General features: G+C 42.5%; 1 protein-coding gene across 1 annotated transcript in view; it reads left to right on the top strand.

Annotated features, from left to right (window-relative positions):
• The window catches only part of CNTN5 (contactin 5), a 447,440-nt gene extending 431,087 nt beyond the window's left edge, over nt 1-16,353 (top strand). The window contains exons 19-23 of the mRNA XM_063127114.1: nt 1,616-1,725; nt 9,976-10,162; nt 10,630-10,742; nt 14,343-14,511; nt 16,095-16,353. Coding sequence (XP_062983184.1) covers nt 1,616-1,725; nt 9,976-10,162; nt 10,630-10,742; nt 14,343-14,511; nt 16,095-16,198 — 683 coding nt within the window. The 3' untranslated portion in view covers nt 16,199-16,353. The remainder of the gene's footprint in view (nt 1-1,615; nt 1,726-9,975; nt 10,163-10,629; nt 10,743-14,342; nt 14,512-16,094) is intronic.
• The last annotated feature ends 674 nt before the right edge of the window (nt 16,354-17,027 follow it).

Below are 17,027 nucleotides of genomic sequence, written 5' to 3'. Positions count from 1 at the left end.
ATTCTGCATTTATAGAAAACTGCCATCCAACATTTTGTATAGATCGCAAATTATTTGTCCCACTGCAATCTTCCCTGACAACACGGTAATTGCTTCAATGATATCAAATCAAGAAAAATGGCTTTCAATGCACAAATCTTTGTAATGCATAAAAGAGAAAACAAGGTGCGCCTACTGCACAGAGAATCATGTTGGGCGGAAAATATTGAAGCATAATATTTCTTTGACTCCATAACATTTCTCATTTTATGCTATGGAAACATGGGAGCTTAGTGTTTTAACATTCCAGGGCTGAGAAGAAGCACCAAGGCACAGGGAAAGACTCTGGCTCCATGGTAGAGTGCATGCAATCCATGCAGAAGGTCTCAGGTTCAATCCCCATCATCTCCAGTGAAAAGGATGATGGGTGAGACCTGTGCCTTAAATCCTGAAGCACTGCTGCCAGACAGAGTAGACAACACTGGGCTTAATGGACACATAGGTCCGACATCAAGAGTAGCCAAGTGTACTTCTGAAAAATGAGGGTTTCCCCCAATCTTGTTGATCCCTCCGTCCTCTCCATGGGTGGTGTCATTTTGGCTATATAGGTGACAGCACTCAGGCCTGAAGATTGGAAATATATGGATTTATTAAAACCTGCAATAGGGAAGAGTCCATGATCACTGGAAACAGAAGCAGCAACTTCAAACAGAATGTATTCCCAATACAATACATACTGTGCCTGTTCAGATGACACTGAGGGCTTTGTAGGTAGCTTAACCATGCTTTTCTGTGGTTAGCACTAACCACAAGCTGTACGTTTGCACACAACACAGTAACCCTGTCTGGTTCCTGGTTTCCTTAACCACACGCTAACCACAAAGCAGTTAGAGGAGCGCCTGAGTCCTCCGAATGTTCTGCCCCGTATTCCATCAGCCCTTGGGCTAAGAGTGCCAGCAGTTTCATGATTTAGGCTATTTAGGCCAGTCTATACTGCTAGCTCTATGATTTCGGCCCCTTAACCACAGGTGCTTGTCAGATGACATCTTAAGCCAAAGTTAGTGCCACTAACCCTGCTGCAGAACAGAGTTAGTGAAGCCAACCACAGTGTGGTTAGTGGAGGCACCTGGTTAAGGAAAACGCATGTCAGATGACACCATTAAGCCTGCTGCTTAACAAAAAAAAATCATTAACCAGCAAGGTTAACAGTGTCGTCTGAATGGGGTCACTTTTAAGGAGAGCTTTTTTATTGTATTGGGGTTGTGATTTTTTTATTGTAAGCTCCCTTGAGCATATTTTTTGAAAAGCAGGATCTAAATGCCTATCAACCATCACAACAAAATTAGCACACTGTGTTCATCACAATGCTTAGCAGTTTGCTAGCTGACAAGCAATATTGAAACGCGTAACGATGGATAGGAATTCTAGGTGGCTATCTTTCTGGACCAGTCAGTGATACAAATTTGATGAGATGCCATGAAGCATTGCAATATGATGAAAATAATGGTTTTATCCTGAACAATATGAGAGACTAAGGAGAAAGTATATGACAATTCCAGCTCTAGTACTTTTTATATATACAGATCCAATTTGTAATGGCTGGGCTTTATTATTTCAATTTTTTTTCTTAATACAGAACCCAGTGCTGCTCCCACTGATGTCAAGGCCACAGGATTGTCAGTATCAGAGATTCTTGTTGCATGGAGACACAGTAAAGAAAGTCTAGGAAGACCGCGGGGATTCGAGGTATTAATATAAAATATAAACTGTGTTGCAGGTCTGCTTTTGTTTTCCTAACTCTGTGTTCTGCTAAAAGAATTGCATGGTAGAACTTCTGTTGAAATTCTAATCATTGTAATATATTCGTAACAAAAAGGAAAACAAACTATTCACACAAGACTGGATTAACAGTTATGCAAATTAAGGTATATTGTCCCTAGGCCATGAGTCCCAGCCTTCAATGCTTTTTCCAGATGGTTCCCTTATGCATTTTATTTTATTTATTTTTTGGCTTCCATATTTGTTTCACAGGTATTTGCTGCTCTGTTTTGTTGACCAAAGTGACAGGAGAAATAAGTCTTCTGAGATGAAGGATGCATGAACCTGTCAATTCTGCTTTTTCCCCACATTCATTTTAAAAAAACACACCTTAAATTCTTCCCATCTTTAATATGAAGACATTTTTGAAAATTCTTATCAAAACCAAACTGAAACTAAATTTCACCCATCTGCCCTACCCAAATGCAATGGATTACAGCTATTCCCAACAAAAAGAGGACCATGGGTATATTTACACTGGGCGATATCCTGTGGATTGTCCTGGGATCGTCCCTGTGCATCCACAATATGCACAGGGTATCCCGGGAGAAGGGAGGGATGATTCCTCCCTTGCCCCAGGACATCACCCTACCCTTTAATTCTGATTTTTCCCACGGTCTCAGGGTGATCCCAGGAGGAGTGGCCGGGCATCCCGTTTTCATCCCAGCTCCACGCGAGTAATCATGAGGTGCCAGGAACCGGGCACGGGGCGCCTCAGGAGCTCCATGCCCATCAGGGTTGGGTGGGATGAGTGGGAGGTTGTTGTATTTGTTTTTTAAAAAAACATACCTTTGGTGCTGGAGCGCTCCTGTGCTCATTTCTGATTAAAAATCAAAAACCAAAATGGCGGCCGTAATGTCCTCTTCCTCACGGGATGTCATGCGCCACGTGTAGACTGAGGGGGAGGATCTTGCGATCATCATATCACGAGATCATCTGCCTCCATCTCCCTGGTCTAGCCATGCCCCCATGTTGTACCTGCCTGCCATTAAATGTTAAAGATGAGCCTGCTGGAAAAAAAAGAGGTGGTAAATCTAATTTTGCACTAAAATGGTTGAATATACACAGGGATGTAAACACAGACTTTTAACATCTAAGCACACAAAGCCCTGGGCCTGGACGGACAACACTTTCTGTTTTAGTTTCTCCCAGGTTCAAACTTTTAAAATCTCAAATTCTTTCTGTCCCAAATATGAAGAAATTCATGAATTTTGGCAAATTTGTATAAGAAAATGACATGGAATTCTCACGCGAATCTGTGACCTACTAAGAATTACAGGCCTGCTGCATTTTGCAATGAGAAGCCATTGTGATTTGTCCACTTTCGCACACATCCGAGCCGTACCAGCAGATAAAGAACAGAAAGGAAAAAACCCAGGAATGAGCATTAGCACTGCTCTACAGCAACCTCTCTGCTAATTATTATTATTGTTGTTTTTGTTAATATTATTATTATATTATATTTATTTATTTATTTATATCCCGCCTTTTGCCCAATGCTAGGCCTCAAGGCGGCATTGCAAAATTTAAAACATATACATTAAAAACCTATAAATACAGGTATACAAAAGTTAAAGTATATTAAGCATATTTTTTTGTGAACCGCCCAGAGAGCTTCGGCTATTGGGCGGTGTAAAAATGTAATAAATAAATAAATATAAATAAATTTATTTATTTATTTATTTATATACCGCCCCATAGCCAAAGCTCTCTGGGCAGTTTACAAAAGTGAAAAACAATGAACATTAAAAACAAATATACAAAAATTTAAAAGCATAAAAACAGCAATATCCATTTAAAACAGCTATTCTGGGGTCAGTTAAAAACTCAGCATATGTTGTTAACTGCCTGGGAGAAGAGAAAAGTCTTAACCTGGCGCCGAAAAGATAACAATGTTGGTGCCAGGCAAGCCTTGTTGAGGAGATCATTCCATAATTGGGGGCCACCACTGAAAAGGCCCTCTCCCTTGTTGCCATCCTCCTTGGAGTAGGCACTTGGAGGAGGACCTTAGATGTTGAGTGCAGTGTACGGGTAGGTTCATGTTGGGAGAGGCGTTCCATCAGGTATGGTGGTCCCAAGCCATGTAAGGCTTCATAGGTTAAAACCAGCACCTTGAATTGGGCTCAGGAATGTATAGGCAGCCAATGCAATGCAATATTAAAATATTTAATTCCTTAGCAGGAATTTTGGTAGCAAATTCCATAGTTTAATTCTGCACTGCGTGAAGAAGTCCCTCCTTTTTATCTTCTGCCAGTCAGCTGCATGAGATGATCCTGGGCTGAATTGCCTCTCCTAAGGCTTAACCCCTTTCTACACCTCCCGGCCTTCTGGAAGGGGGCGAGGATCTCTGGATTTCCTGGTTCCGAGATCCTCCCCCTGGGTTCACATACCCACACCACATTCAGGGATGGTGTGGGCGGCATTTTTTTCTTTTTTCTTTTAAGCAAAGCGGCTCTGTGCCCATTTCTAGTGCTGTGCTTACTCGTGAGTAAATGCAGTACCAGGCAGGACAGGTGCCCACATCTCCCACGGCCTCGGGATGGTCCTGAGACCCTGGGAAGAATCGGGTTTTCCCTGAGTTGCACTGCAAAATTCACAGAAGGAAAAATAAGAAGGAGGACTGTGTTCTGAGCCTCACGTTAGTCTGGGATGGGCAGATAGAGTCTGTTTGCCTCAAAATGCAGAACAAACAAAAGCCTGAAATATCTCTAGTCATGGCTAAATGACTCAGGTGATTGGCTGGAACATGCTGGGAGTTTGGGGACTTTTTTCTGTCTAAATATGCATGGGATTGTGCCCTCAGCTAACTTAGTCTGGATCCACGGAGGGTGGTGGCTCCTATTTCAGTGGGGCTGTGAATCCATTCTGGGTTTCAGTCAGAACCAAACAGATCTCTGAAGGAGCTATCCAAGGTACTGAGGGTTCTGCTCCTTGGATAGCTTGTTTAGGGTTCTGTCTGGTTCTGACTGACACTAGTAGCTATCAATGGCTACTAATCCTGATAAATCCAGTATCTGAGGCAGCCTATGTACACCAGTCGCTGAGGAACATGGGTGGGAGGGTGCTGTTGCAATAGTCTCCACTGGTCTGGATCCAGCCCTGTATATTTTCTTAAAAGGCTTCCTTGTCGCAACACAGGCTTTTAATAGATAAGGATAAAGTGTTATGTGCTCACTGTAATTTATGTGTCGTATGCAGGGCTTTATTTTATCGTCTGCATTTTTATTATGTTGGTTTTTCTGAAGTCCACAGTATCACCTGTGCAGCCAAGCCCTGTGGGAGTTCTTTAGCTGCAGGGGCACAAACAGAGGTTCACACACCTCTGCCCTGCTCACCCTGAGAAATTGCTAGCAGCTGCACATGGTCCCTGCCTTGGGAGTTGCTGCCTGCCTCTGTGAACTGCAGTGTCACTGCCTTTGCACACAGTTGGGCTCTAAGCCTCGTTCTCTGAGGAGATGTTGTCTAGATAATTATGAGTAGCTTCTTTAAAGCCATATAACCCTGTGGATAAAATTGGAAACAAGGCACAGTCTTCTAAGATCGCAACCTGGGGAGGAAATTAGGCTAATGGAATGGCAGGGCCACAATTGCCTCCATGCTCTAAGTCTCAGAAAATGGTCAGCATTGCCCGCATGAGATGCTCTCATAGGCTACCAAGTAAATGTCGTTGGAAACAGCAATAATAAGCAGTCAGGTTCAAAACTCCTAACTAGCATTCCCTTTATTTATTAATTTGTTTGCTTGTTTCATTGATATCCCGCCTTTTCCTCCAAGGAGCTCCGAGGTGGTGAACATGATCCTTCTTCTCCTCCTCTACATTTTATCCTCACAACAACCCTGTGAGGTAGGTCAGGCTGAGTAATTCAGTGAGCTTCATGGCCATAATTCTAAATTTCCAGATGAGCCACATGAGATGTCCATCAAAATATATTTTACTTAGAAACCAAACCCGCAACTGTTGAAGAGTGTTGAGTTATGAGCAATTAAAAAACAGAGCATGTGAGGCCTGCTAAATTTCTGTAGGATTGTCTCTAAGGCAGGATCTACACTACTGCTTTAAAACAGTTTATAACAGTAGTGACAACTTTTGGGGCCTAGGACACACTCTACGTACATTGTTTTGTAAACTGTAGGGTTTTTGTTTAATGAATCTAGTTATTCTCTGAATGCTGTACACAAGTACAGAGGAACCTCCAAATTTACCTCATGTGCTCAGTTGTGGTAGTCAGGTGGCAACAAAGGCGACTGCAAAACACTGAGCCTAGACTACTGTTTTATAACAGTTTTTAATGGTGTCGACATCTGCTGGGGCCCAATACGCATTATATATAACAGTTTCAAACCATGTTTGAAGTGTCTTGTTTGGTGTAGATCTGGCCTAACCTGACACATTTTAACCTATCGAGCCTAATATCACATACCATTCTCGAAATTTGCTCACAGTTAAACAGCTGAGAGTTTGCCTATAGGATTTTAAAGTCTGTTTATGGGCTCATCTACACCAAGCAGGATATTCCACTATGAAAGTGGCATGAAAGTGGTATATAAAAGGCAGGAGCCACACCAAGCAGGAGATAACGGTATGAAAGCAGTATATGGTAGGTGTCCATGGGCCCCAACAGTTGTCAGTGCACTTCAATCCCACTCTAAAGCAGTAGTGTGGCTCCTACATTTTATATACCGCTTTCATACCACTTTCATAGTGGAATATCTGCTTGGTGTAGAAGAGCCCTATATATCACATTCCTACCACTCTTTAAAATGCTTCTTTTCAATAGAAAAGCGGGATGTAAGTCTTTCCCAATAAATGAATAACAAACTTAGCAGCAGTTGTAGTGAGCTCAGGCAGTAACTCCAGCACTACCCTGAAGTAAGCAATTGGTTCGCTGCAAAAGCAGCGTCTTGTAAGAATGGATTACAAAGGAACTCTTCAGTATTCATGCGCTGCCAACCTAGCCTCCAGAGAGTGGGGGAAACTCAGTGAAGGCAAGCAACGACAACCACAGACTTGTAAACATCAAAAACGATTTGGGCTTTTGTGTGCGGAGGAGGAGGAGGCGCTCCACAGAGAGGATTCTTCCTGAATTACATTTGACAGAAACCTGTTCCTATCCGAGTAACTCAAACCAAATCCTCAGCCCTCTTCTCCGTCCCCCAGCGATGCTGCTCCGGTATGATTAACCCACTACAAGGTTTCCTCAGGTGTTCTGTCATCTCCAATTCATTACATAGATTCAAAGCTTTCTGACTGTGTGCTGTGCTGGCCAAGGAAGGTAATATTGTTCATGCCACTTCCTCTCATGATTCACTCAAAGCTTGCCAGGTTTGAATAGTAAAGGTCTTTGAAGACCCACCAGAGGTGGGTTGTCCTTGATTCTTCTCAAGTGCTTCTGACTTCCTGTCAGCAGTCATGCTTGCTTGTGCTGTCAAGCTCGTCACAACACCCCTTGCCGGCATACTTGCGGTGCACTGAATCTCACTGAGCTAACACTGTGACATCCTGGACGTTTCTATACCTGCCTTTTTCCCCGGGATCATCCCTGTGCATCCAAACGACACACAGGGGATCCCAGGAGCAGGCAGGGACGATCCCTCCATTTGTCTGGGATAATCCTTAGGTGTGGAAAGGGCCCCTGTTTCTGGCCAGCTGGGAACGGTATGTCAAGAGTGAACCATGGGTTTTCGTAAGGCTTTTTCCTCAGGAGAACTGGTGAGATTTCTTGGAAGGAGGAAAAAACTCAAGCAATAAACACAACAAAAATAGCACATTTCAGAAGACTGTATAGGGCATGAGCGTCAGTGTGGTGCACTGGTTCAGGTGTTGGACTAAAATTTAGGGATATACTGTATGAATCTGTCAGTTTGAGTTTCACATTTTCCATACTTAAGTTGGTTCATATTGAACTTTGAGGGGGGGGGGGAAGCATATGCATTGTTTGATGGGAGAATTCCATTGCAGTTTTCAAAGGTGAACTGAGTTTCAGGTGTTAAATTTGGTGAGTTTGCATTAAAACATGAACTGAACTAATTTCTACCTCCTCTCTATTAGGGCTGCATGTTCATATCTTCACTGAGCCACAAAGCTCACTGGGTGACCTTGTATCAGTCACTAAGAACATTAGAAGTGCCAAGCTGGATCAGACCAACGGTCCATCAAGTCCAGCACTGTGTTCACTCTGGCTAACCAGCCGTCAACCAGGGTCCCACAAAGCAGGATGTGGTGCAACAGCACCCTCCCACCCATGTTCACCAGCAACTGATGCACACGGGCTTACTGCCTCGAATACTGGAAATAGCACACAACCATCAGGGCTAGTAGCCATTGATAGCCTTCGCCTCCAGGAATTTATCCCAACCCTTTTAAAGCCACTGAAATTGGTGGCCATCACTACATCTTATGGTAGTGAGTTCCATCTTCACACTATGCACTGTGTGAAGAAGTACTTCCTTTTATTTGTCTGGAATCTCCCACCGATCAGCTTCATGGGATGACCCCGGGTTCTAGTATTTTGAGAGAGAGAAAAAAATGCCTCTCTCTCCTCATTCTCCGCACCACAATTTTGTACACCTCTATCACATCTCCCCTTCGCCTCTCATAATTCAGTGGTGGAGCATCAGTACTGCATGCAGAAATTCTAAGAAGAACCCCTGGAATATCCAGGTACAGCTGGGAGAAAAACTAGTCTGAAATCCTGGAGAGCCACTCCCAGTCAGTGTAGAAAATATTATATATGTGGCAGAGGTGTACAAAATTATGCCTGGTGTGGCAAATGTGGATAGGGAGACATTTTTCTCCTGCTCTCAAAATACTGGAGGATGAGGCTACAATGTTTTGGACTGGATGGTTAAAAAACAAAAAGGTGAATAAATGAAGTTATAAGGTAGTGAAGTGATATTATTATTATTATTATTATTATTATTATTATATTTATTTATTTATTTATTTATTTATTTATTTATTTATTTATATAGCACCATCAATGTACATGGTGCTGTACAGAGTAAAACAATAAAATAGCAAAACCCTGCCACATAGGCTTACATTCTAATAAAATCATAATAAAACAATAAGAAGGGGAAGAGAATGCACCAAACAGGCACAGGGTAGAGTAAAGCTAACAGTATAAAAGTCAGATCAAAATCAAGTTTTAAAAGCTTTAGAAAAAAAGAAAAGTTTTTAGCTGAGGTTTAAAAGCTGCGATTGAACTTGTATGGCTCAAGGTTCAAAGGGATCTGGAATCCGGAACCAGATGAAGGTATACATCTTTTTCTCTATGGAGCATCAAGGTTTGCAAATAGATCATGAACTCCAGAAGCCAAAGCGGCTTCACAGGATTGTTGAGAGGTTATAATTGGGATGGGATACCCATATACAGTCTTGGGGGGAAAGCGTAACTTACAAATACTTGGTAAATAATAAATATGTAAATGCCTCTGGACTAGAGGTTCTTTCATATGGATCCACAACTGGAGACCCCTGGGTAAAATCAAGTGCTTTGAGGAGAACCACCTGACTTCCCTCAGTTGCCAGTCTGGACAAAAGATACATTTGTAGTGTGAGAGCAGCTGCTTGGTCCACCTTGGATGACATTGTGGACCATAACCCTTATTGGCCACAGCTCAGGGGTAGAGCATACGCTTTGCATGAGGAAAGCCCCAGGTTCAACCCTGGTGTCTCCAGGTAGGGCTGAAAAATCCCTGCCTGAAATGTGGAACACCAATCAGTGTCAGCAATACTGGGCTAGATGGACCAATGGTGTCACTCAGTATAAGGCAGCTTCCTATTTTCCTAGCCCTCCTATTCATGCACCAAGAATGTAAAAATATATATCAGACGTCCATGTCCTGGCACCTTCAAGATGTTTTGGACTGTAACTCTGATCATCCATGACCATTGGCCATGCCGATGGGAGTTGTAGTCCAAAATGTCTGGAGCGTACCGGGTTGAGGAAGGAGATATGATATTACTGAACCAAGATCCAATGGGTGGCATTGGTCACATAGCTATTCCTCAGCCTTCAACAAAACATCACAGCTTCATTGTGAAGGTGATAGAAATAAGATATTTCAAAGAGTTGTGTATCCTGAAAAATGCTATTGACATTATGAATGATCATAGTTAAGGAAAGGACCTCACAAATGTACTGGTCAATCGCTCACACAGACTTCCATTGGCAGGTTGGTTACTGGAAAGATATGGAACAAGAAGAAGCAGCGCAAAAGGCCAGGACAGAAGGAAATGAGTCGTCCATCATCCTGACAGGGCTCGAAGGCAACACAATGTACCACCTGAGAGTGAAGGCGTACAACTCAGCAGGGTATGGGCCACCTAGCAGCGCAGTCCGTGCTGCTACCAAGAAATCTCGTAGGTTCTCCACTTTTTGTTTGCCTGATAATGTGCAGCCTGAAAAAGGCTTCCATTCTCTGTTTTGTTTTGTTTTTCTTATCTTGGGATATATAAACTAAGAAAGAGGGCTGTGATGTTGTTCTGATTCATGAGCTCATTTGAAAGGACCTGTATTCTAAAAAGTGACCAAGAGCACTTGGCATTCACAAGAGGCAAAGGGTTATCTTTGTGAAAAACAAGGCTAAGTATTTTTGGCATGCAACAAGAGGAGAGTAAATGATTCAGGGCTCACCAGCAGCTATTAAAAATGACACTTCTGCAGCAAGAGACTATACGCCTGAACTTTATCTAGCAAGAGGTGGCAATCAAACATAAACCTAATAAAATATTGAACTAGTCCTTGGGTGTGTTTTGCTCTTTTTTCAAACTCTTCCAAAATGTCTTGCACAACATGATCTTTTTCCCCACCCTCCATTTTTCCTCAGCTCCTAGTCAAGCACCAAGCAATATTATGTGGATGCAAGATGGCTCCCATGTATCCTTGGGATGGGAACCTGTGAGACCTTTAGCTAATGAATCTGATGTCATGGGATACAAGGTTAGTTGACCGTATTTACCATCTCAAATAATGGAATCATAGAAACATAGAATAGTACAGTTGGAAGGGGCCTATAGGGCCATCAAGTCCAACCCCCTGCTCAATGCAGGAATCCACCCTAAAGCATCCCTGACAGAGGGTTGTCCAGCTGCCTCTTGAAGGCCTCTAGTGTGGGAGAGCCCACAACCTCCCTAGGTAACTGATTCCATTGTCGTACTGCTCTAACAGTCAGGAAAATTTTCCTGATGTCCAGCCAGAATCTGGCTTCGTTTAACTTGAGCCCGTTATTCCGTGTCCTGCACTCTGGGAGGATCGAGAAGAGATCCTGGCCCTCCTCTGTGTGACAACCTTTTAAGTATTTGAAGAGTGCTATCATGTCTCCCCTCAATCTTCTCTTCTCCAGGCTAAACATGCCCAGTTCTTTCAGTCTTTCCTCATAGGGCTTTGATGGTGGCTTACGGATCCAATTAAAATTAATTAAAATAATTCATTACAATGCAATGTGAGCATGCCAATCACAGAAAAAGTACTATTAAAATAGCATCCAACCCACCAGTTCCACTTACAGGTAAAAGGCTTTCTTAAAGCAAGCAGTGTTGCCCTGATAGTGGGACGCCATCAAAGAGGGAACAAACCAAGAGGGAGGTCTGCAGCCTAGGAGTGGCCACTAGAGATGTCGGAGGAATTCATTTTGAAGATGGAGCTCAGTGAGATTTTGCCAGGTCTGCCCACCAAACACCACCTTGCAGATCCAAGAGTTGGCTTGATTCGGTGCGCACTGAGTCAGGCAGGGCTGCATTTTCCTGGTTTTGTTTTTTGTGTGCAAATCCTGATTTGCGCAAATGCAGATTTTCACAAATGCAGATTTGTGCAAATTCGCGGGTGGGTACATTTGCAGAAATCACTATTTGTTCAAAATTGCAGCTGTAAAGAGCTCAATTTGCCCCCAAATTGTGAACTTAAATCATACTTTATGCCGGTATTGTTACATAATTTGTACTATTCATGGCCATAGTTTTGCGCAAATTTTGATTTCCATAAATATTCCCAGCTGTGAATTTGTGCAAATTGCAGCTTGTGGGCAAAAGAAAAAGATGCAAGCTCTTGCTGGGCACCCGCAGATCGTCTGCCGGTTTGCCCCACATGCACGCTGGGATCATTGGGCAACTGGCGGGAGTCCAGTGAGCAGAGCGCAAACAGGACTCAGGGGAGCTTGCCCATCCCCAGGCCACTGAAAAGATCCTTTCTTGGGTCACCACCAAATGTACGTCTGCAGGTGACATTCTTGAAAAAAGCGCCTCTGCAAAAGATCTTAGGAACCAGGAAGGCTCATATAGGAGAATGTGATCTTTCATTCTAAGGGCCAAATTTTGCGGACGTTCAGTCGGCAAAGGCAAAAGGGCAGGGCCATAGGCAAAGGGAATGGGACCAAAAATACCGGCATATTCTCCACTCCCCCATCCCAAGTATTGCATGTGTGAGCCCAGCAACAAGGTCATGGAAGAGCCACACGTACAGGACATTTTTGTACACATGGTTCCTCATCTGATGCTCACACAGAAGCCTAATTTCACATGGGCATAGGGAGGAGACAGTCCTCTCCTGCCTGCAGCTTCACTTAGCTGTGGACCATTTCTTAAATAGCTCAATCCCATCTACCTCCCTCATCTCCTGGTTACATTATTGTAGAAGACATGGAACTCCAACAAAAAGTTATTACTTTTATGGTGGGGACTAAAAGGGAATTAGATGCATTTATTCCTTTGTTAGTATATTTTGAATATAGTGATTGTCAACCAGGGATTGTAAACGGAGTAATATACGCTTCTTGATGCCGTTAACACCATCCCATCTGACTATTAATAGGAGCAGACTGCAGTGAAATCCATGTGCATGCTTCAATTTGACAGTATATTTGCAGTAGGATTTAAGAAAATGCAGAAGCATGAGGTGTCGTAAATGCCATTAAAATTAATATTTTCTTTATAGAGCAGAAGTGCAAATACTGAGATTTGTTATGATTATGTTGGGGATATTCAGCAATCTGTGCCCATAGCATCTGGCTTCTTCTTAAATTGTGACTGCTTTGAAGAATGAATTGGTTTTTACCCAGATGTCGTTAGGAAATGGTTATAGGCCCATACCAAAAAAATGCATATGCAACATTTCTGTCTCACGTGCACAGGCTATAGAACATATGTTTTACAGTAACTGCCCAGAAGGTTCATATCCTACATTACGGGTTGGATCCAGATTTAGGCTGGTGGAAACTTTCCTGCTCCTCCTTCCCATGGTAACCCTCCAGCCCCCTGAAAATGCTATGCAGAGAGTCAAGAGACCCTACTAAATGGGGTGAGCTAAAGTATGTAGGGGGAGGGGGTATCCCCAAAACTCAGGGGGAGGGACCTTCCATGAATGGAGCCCCTTCTCTTACAGAAGGTAGATCCTGGATCCAACTCTTTATAGGGAAAATGGAGTGGGAGAAGAAGGAGCAATCATCAATCTACAGTGACTGGTGCAGATGTAATGTTAGCAATCTTCTACCAATGGTGAAGAAGTTTTGTGAACCACCCAGAGAGCTTCAGCTATTGGGCGGTATAGAAATGCAATAAATAAGTAAATAAATAAATAAGTTTAAGAATGGATGCCGGCATTGAGCAGGGGGTTGGACTCGATGGCCTTATAGGCCCCTTCCAACTCTACTATTTTATGATTCCATGAATATGCTGCAGGCTTACACACTCCCATTTCTTACACACTCTTTTGTTTCCTGCTCATTCGCACCGTTACACCCTTGGTTAGCATCAATTGTGTTGCATCACTATGGGAAGCATTAACCTGGTTCTGCAAACCAGTATTAGGAAAGGGGAAGCAAGTGGGCAGTGGGGAGGCGATCATGGTTAGGGTGTTAGAGGAGGAGTTAGGGTGATAGTATATTTGCTCTGCTGAAAAAGTGGGATTTGTGAAAAATAGGGATGGGCAAACAAGCAGGCTTTGAGATTGCATGGGTTCTCCAAATGTAGGCTTGCTTCTCATCCTGTGCCCGATTCCCATTCCCATTTGCAATCGGTGCTCACTTTGCATGAATGGGGAAATGCTGCAAATCGAGCAGCGGTTGAAACAGGAAATGTCTTGAACTTTCTTAAATTTTTCTCAAATTCCCTAAAAATTTACACAAATTTCTTCCATAGAGTAAAGCGGGGCTGATTCAATCTATGGAGTACATTTGCACACATTTCGAAATGTGTGCAAATTTATGATAGTTGCATCCATTTAGGAAATTTGTGCAAATTGAACACAAGCACATTTTGGGCCATTTTTCAACAGACACATGCTCACCCACACGATCACATTCGGAGTTGCGAAGGGGGCAGGGTCTCATGTTTTCAGAGCCAAAGCAAAATTCTCATACATCCCAAGTGAAGAGACCTGAAAGAGCCAAGGAAGGATTGAGGGTGAGGTAGGCCTTAGACCCCAGTGTAATTTCATTAACCAAATCCTATTTCCTTAGCCCTTGCTTTCATTGCCCTTTTCCTGAGTCCGGAATTCAATATTTATGAGATGTTAGACATTCTACATGGCCATTCATCTCATCCACAGGTCTTATTTAGGCAAGAAGGTCATAGCAACAGTCAAGTCATTGAAACACAGAAAACATCTGCAGTGGTGCTTCTCCCTGATGTTGGTGTCTACATCATAGAGGTCCGTGCAGTCAGCGAAGGAGGGGATGGAACGCCAAGCAACCAAATCAGGGTACCTTCTTTTTCCGGTAAGGCATCTGTGTCAATTGGAAGTAGAATACAAAATTGTTCTATTCCCAACCTGCCACCACTGCTATACCATAGGCCAGCTGTGCAGGCTTATAAAGCTGATAAATGCATGCATCCTTATTTATGACCAACTGAAAACAGAGGAAAGATCTGAGCTCTGATATTAATCTTAATTGGGTGTCCACCAACAACAGCATCCTCAGAATTAAACGTCATGAGGGAGAACTGCAACAAAATATTGCAATATGAAGTGCTGCTCTTCAGGATTCTAGCCACTCTGTTCCATTCCTTCTACTCCCCACATAACACTGGTGTGGTTTCCCCCCAACAATCAGTCAGCATTCCATGACCACTAAGCACGCTCAGCAATCATTGTGTATGTGGGGGGGGGGGTCTGCTCCTTCGGGTTTATAAAAGAAACAGTTGTTTTGTACTTCTCCAAAACTTGGGGTGTCTCCCAAGCCAGCTGATGTTTCCCTGTTGCATGGGGGTGGTACTGTTTTGGCTGAATTAGCAATGGCACTCCCTTGAACATTAGAAGTGGAGTGAGTGAGATGGGGGGGGGGGAACCCACAAGCGTGGGAAAGAAAGTATTTCAGAAAGGAAGAATGTTACCTTGTAAGTTTGGATACACAGCTCCAGCAAATACAGAGCCCTCGGTGCTAATTTTAAAAAAGAAAGGATGACTCAGTGCATTGTTTACATTTGCATTGATTAACTATAACTAATATCACTGATTAATAAGTTTGCAAAGGACATGCATTCCAAATAAACAAAAGAAAGGTTATTTACTCTCAGGATTTCTTGCCAAATAGAGAGTTAATTGTATTTCTGCATTTCGGCTTAGCAGAGACATCCTCGTTGAAAAACAAATTCAAACCTGTTGTAATTAAAATGAACCTTAAATGTTGCTTCACTGAGCCCAGGCAGATATAAATTTAAGAATATTCTGGCTTGGATCAACAAGCCCCTTGCATTTCTTTGGCAAACTGCATCATAAACTTCTGACTATTATAGATTTGGACATCTAACTACATTCTGGTTTGTGTTCAGGTTCATGAAATGGAAGTTTGGTAAGTTCACATTGAGATATGAACTAAACAAATTTGTCGCCCATTCCTAGAGCAATCAGGACACTTCTTCTACCTGCCTATCACAATCATTTCTGTTGACTGATCTTTACACACACCAGATGTGTAATAACAGACGTTAAGGGACATGAGTGGGAGAGAGTTACTGTCTACATGGGTTTCCCATGGGCTTATGGGTTTCCCATAGGTATCTGGTTGGCCACTGAGAGAACAGAATGCTGGACTAGATAGCGCTTTGGACTGATCTATCATGGATCTTATGTTATGTATGTATTGGTTCAAACTTTCCAAAAGGACTGGATCTGGCTGGTAGAATAGAGTGATTGATGCATCCAACTTGGTAGCAATTTTTCAAAGCGCACCTCAGCTCCTATTGGGGGATACCTGTACTCTAGCATGGAGTCTGGGAATCATTGCATAAGCTGTTCTAAAATGCCAAAATACTATAGGGATTTACTGTTTCTGTTCACCTTTGGTTTTGATCACTGCAGGTGGAAAAGTCACAAGTTCTCAATCAAGCCTAAATGCTTTCTCCACTTCCTCATCGACTGTAACTTTTCTCTTGGTACTGATGGTCCCTTCAACCTCATGGTGAAGAAGACTGTGGACCTTTTAACATTCATCTGTTCAGCTGCTTTAGCCTGATAACACCAATGGATGGAGCTCTGTATCCATGGAGGAAGCAGACAGCGAAGAGCTAACGGTCCAAGATGTGCCGAAATTCACCCAGTGCACCAGGAAGAGTGTTGTGGGAGGGAAATAATTCTTTTTAAAAAGTCATCAGGTTTCTTCTCTTCTGTTTTTATAAATGTCCTCTATGGGGGGAGGGGATATTTATTGCCCAACAGAAAATATGCAGATTGTATGAAATGAATTTTTGTAAGCAAATGAAATTTCTGTCAAATTTTATTTTACTTTTCTAATATGTTTATATATTAGCTGACACCAGTCTTGTATCATCAGTAGTTTAAATTGTGGCGTCTAGTACAGTACATCTATTTTGTTTGAGTTGTTCCAGATTTTTTTTAAAGAACAAAGTTTGATAAATATTTGGCGTTCTAGTGTCCCCCCTTCTCCCTTTTTTCATAAGGCTGGCTTTCTTTCTTTCTTTCTTTTTTCCTCAATTGACAAGGCATAACGACAACATTTAGATTATGTGGCCCCTTTTCTAAATTGCTGTGACAAATGTTGCTGTTAAAAACAACAACATAATGCCACCTCAAGTTAGTAAAGTATGGAAATTTTGTATTTTTTTTTTCAGCTCTGTATTCTCTGGGCACATAGTGAGCCACTTTTCATTAAAAGGTAAATTTGAAGCATTTGAAATGAAGAATAAAATTCAGCCCTATTGCTTTGCATGGGGTATTGTCCACCTTAACAATCAAGGGAGAAAAATGCTTATTTTTAATAGCGAGAATACCGCT

Source organism: Elgaria multicarinata, chromosome 5 (genome assembly GCF_023053635.1).
Source record: "Elgaria multicarinata webbii isolate HBS135686 ecotype San Diego chromosome 5, rElgMul1.1.pri, whole genome shotgun sequence".
Lineage (NCBI taxonomy): Eukaryota > Metazoa > Chordata > Lepidosauria > Squamata > Anguidae > Elgaria > Elgaria multicarinata.
The sequence above is the reverse complement of the archived record's forward strand: the minus strand, read 5'-3'. Positions and strand labels throughout refer to the sequence as shown.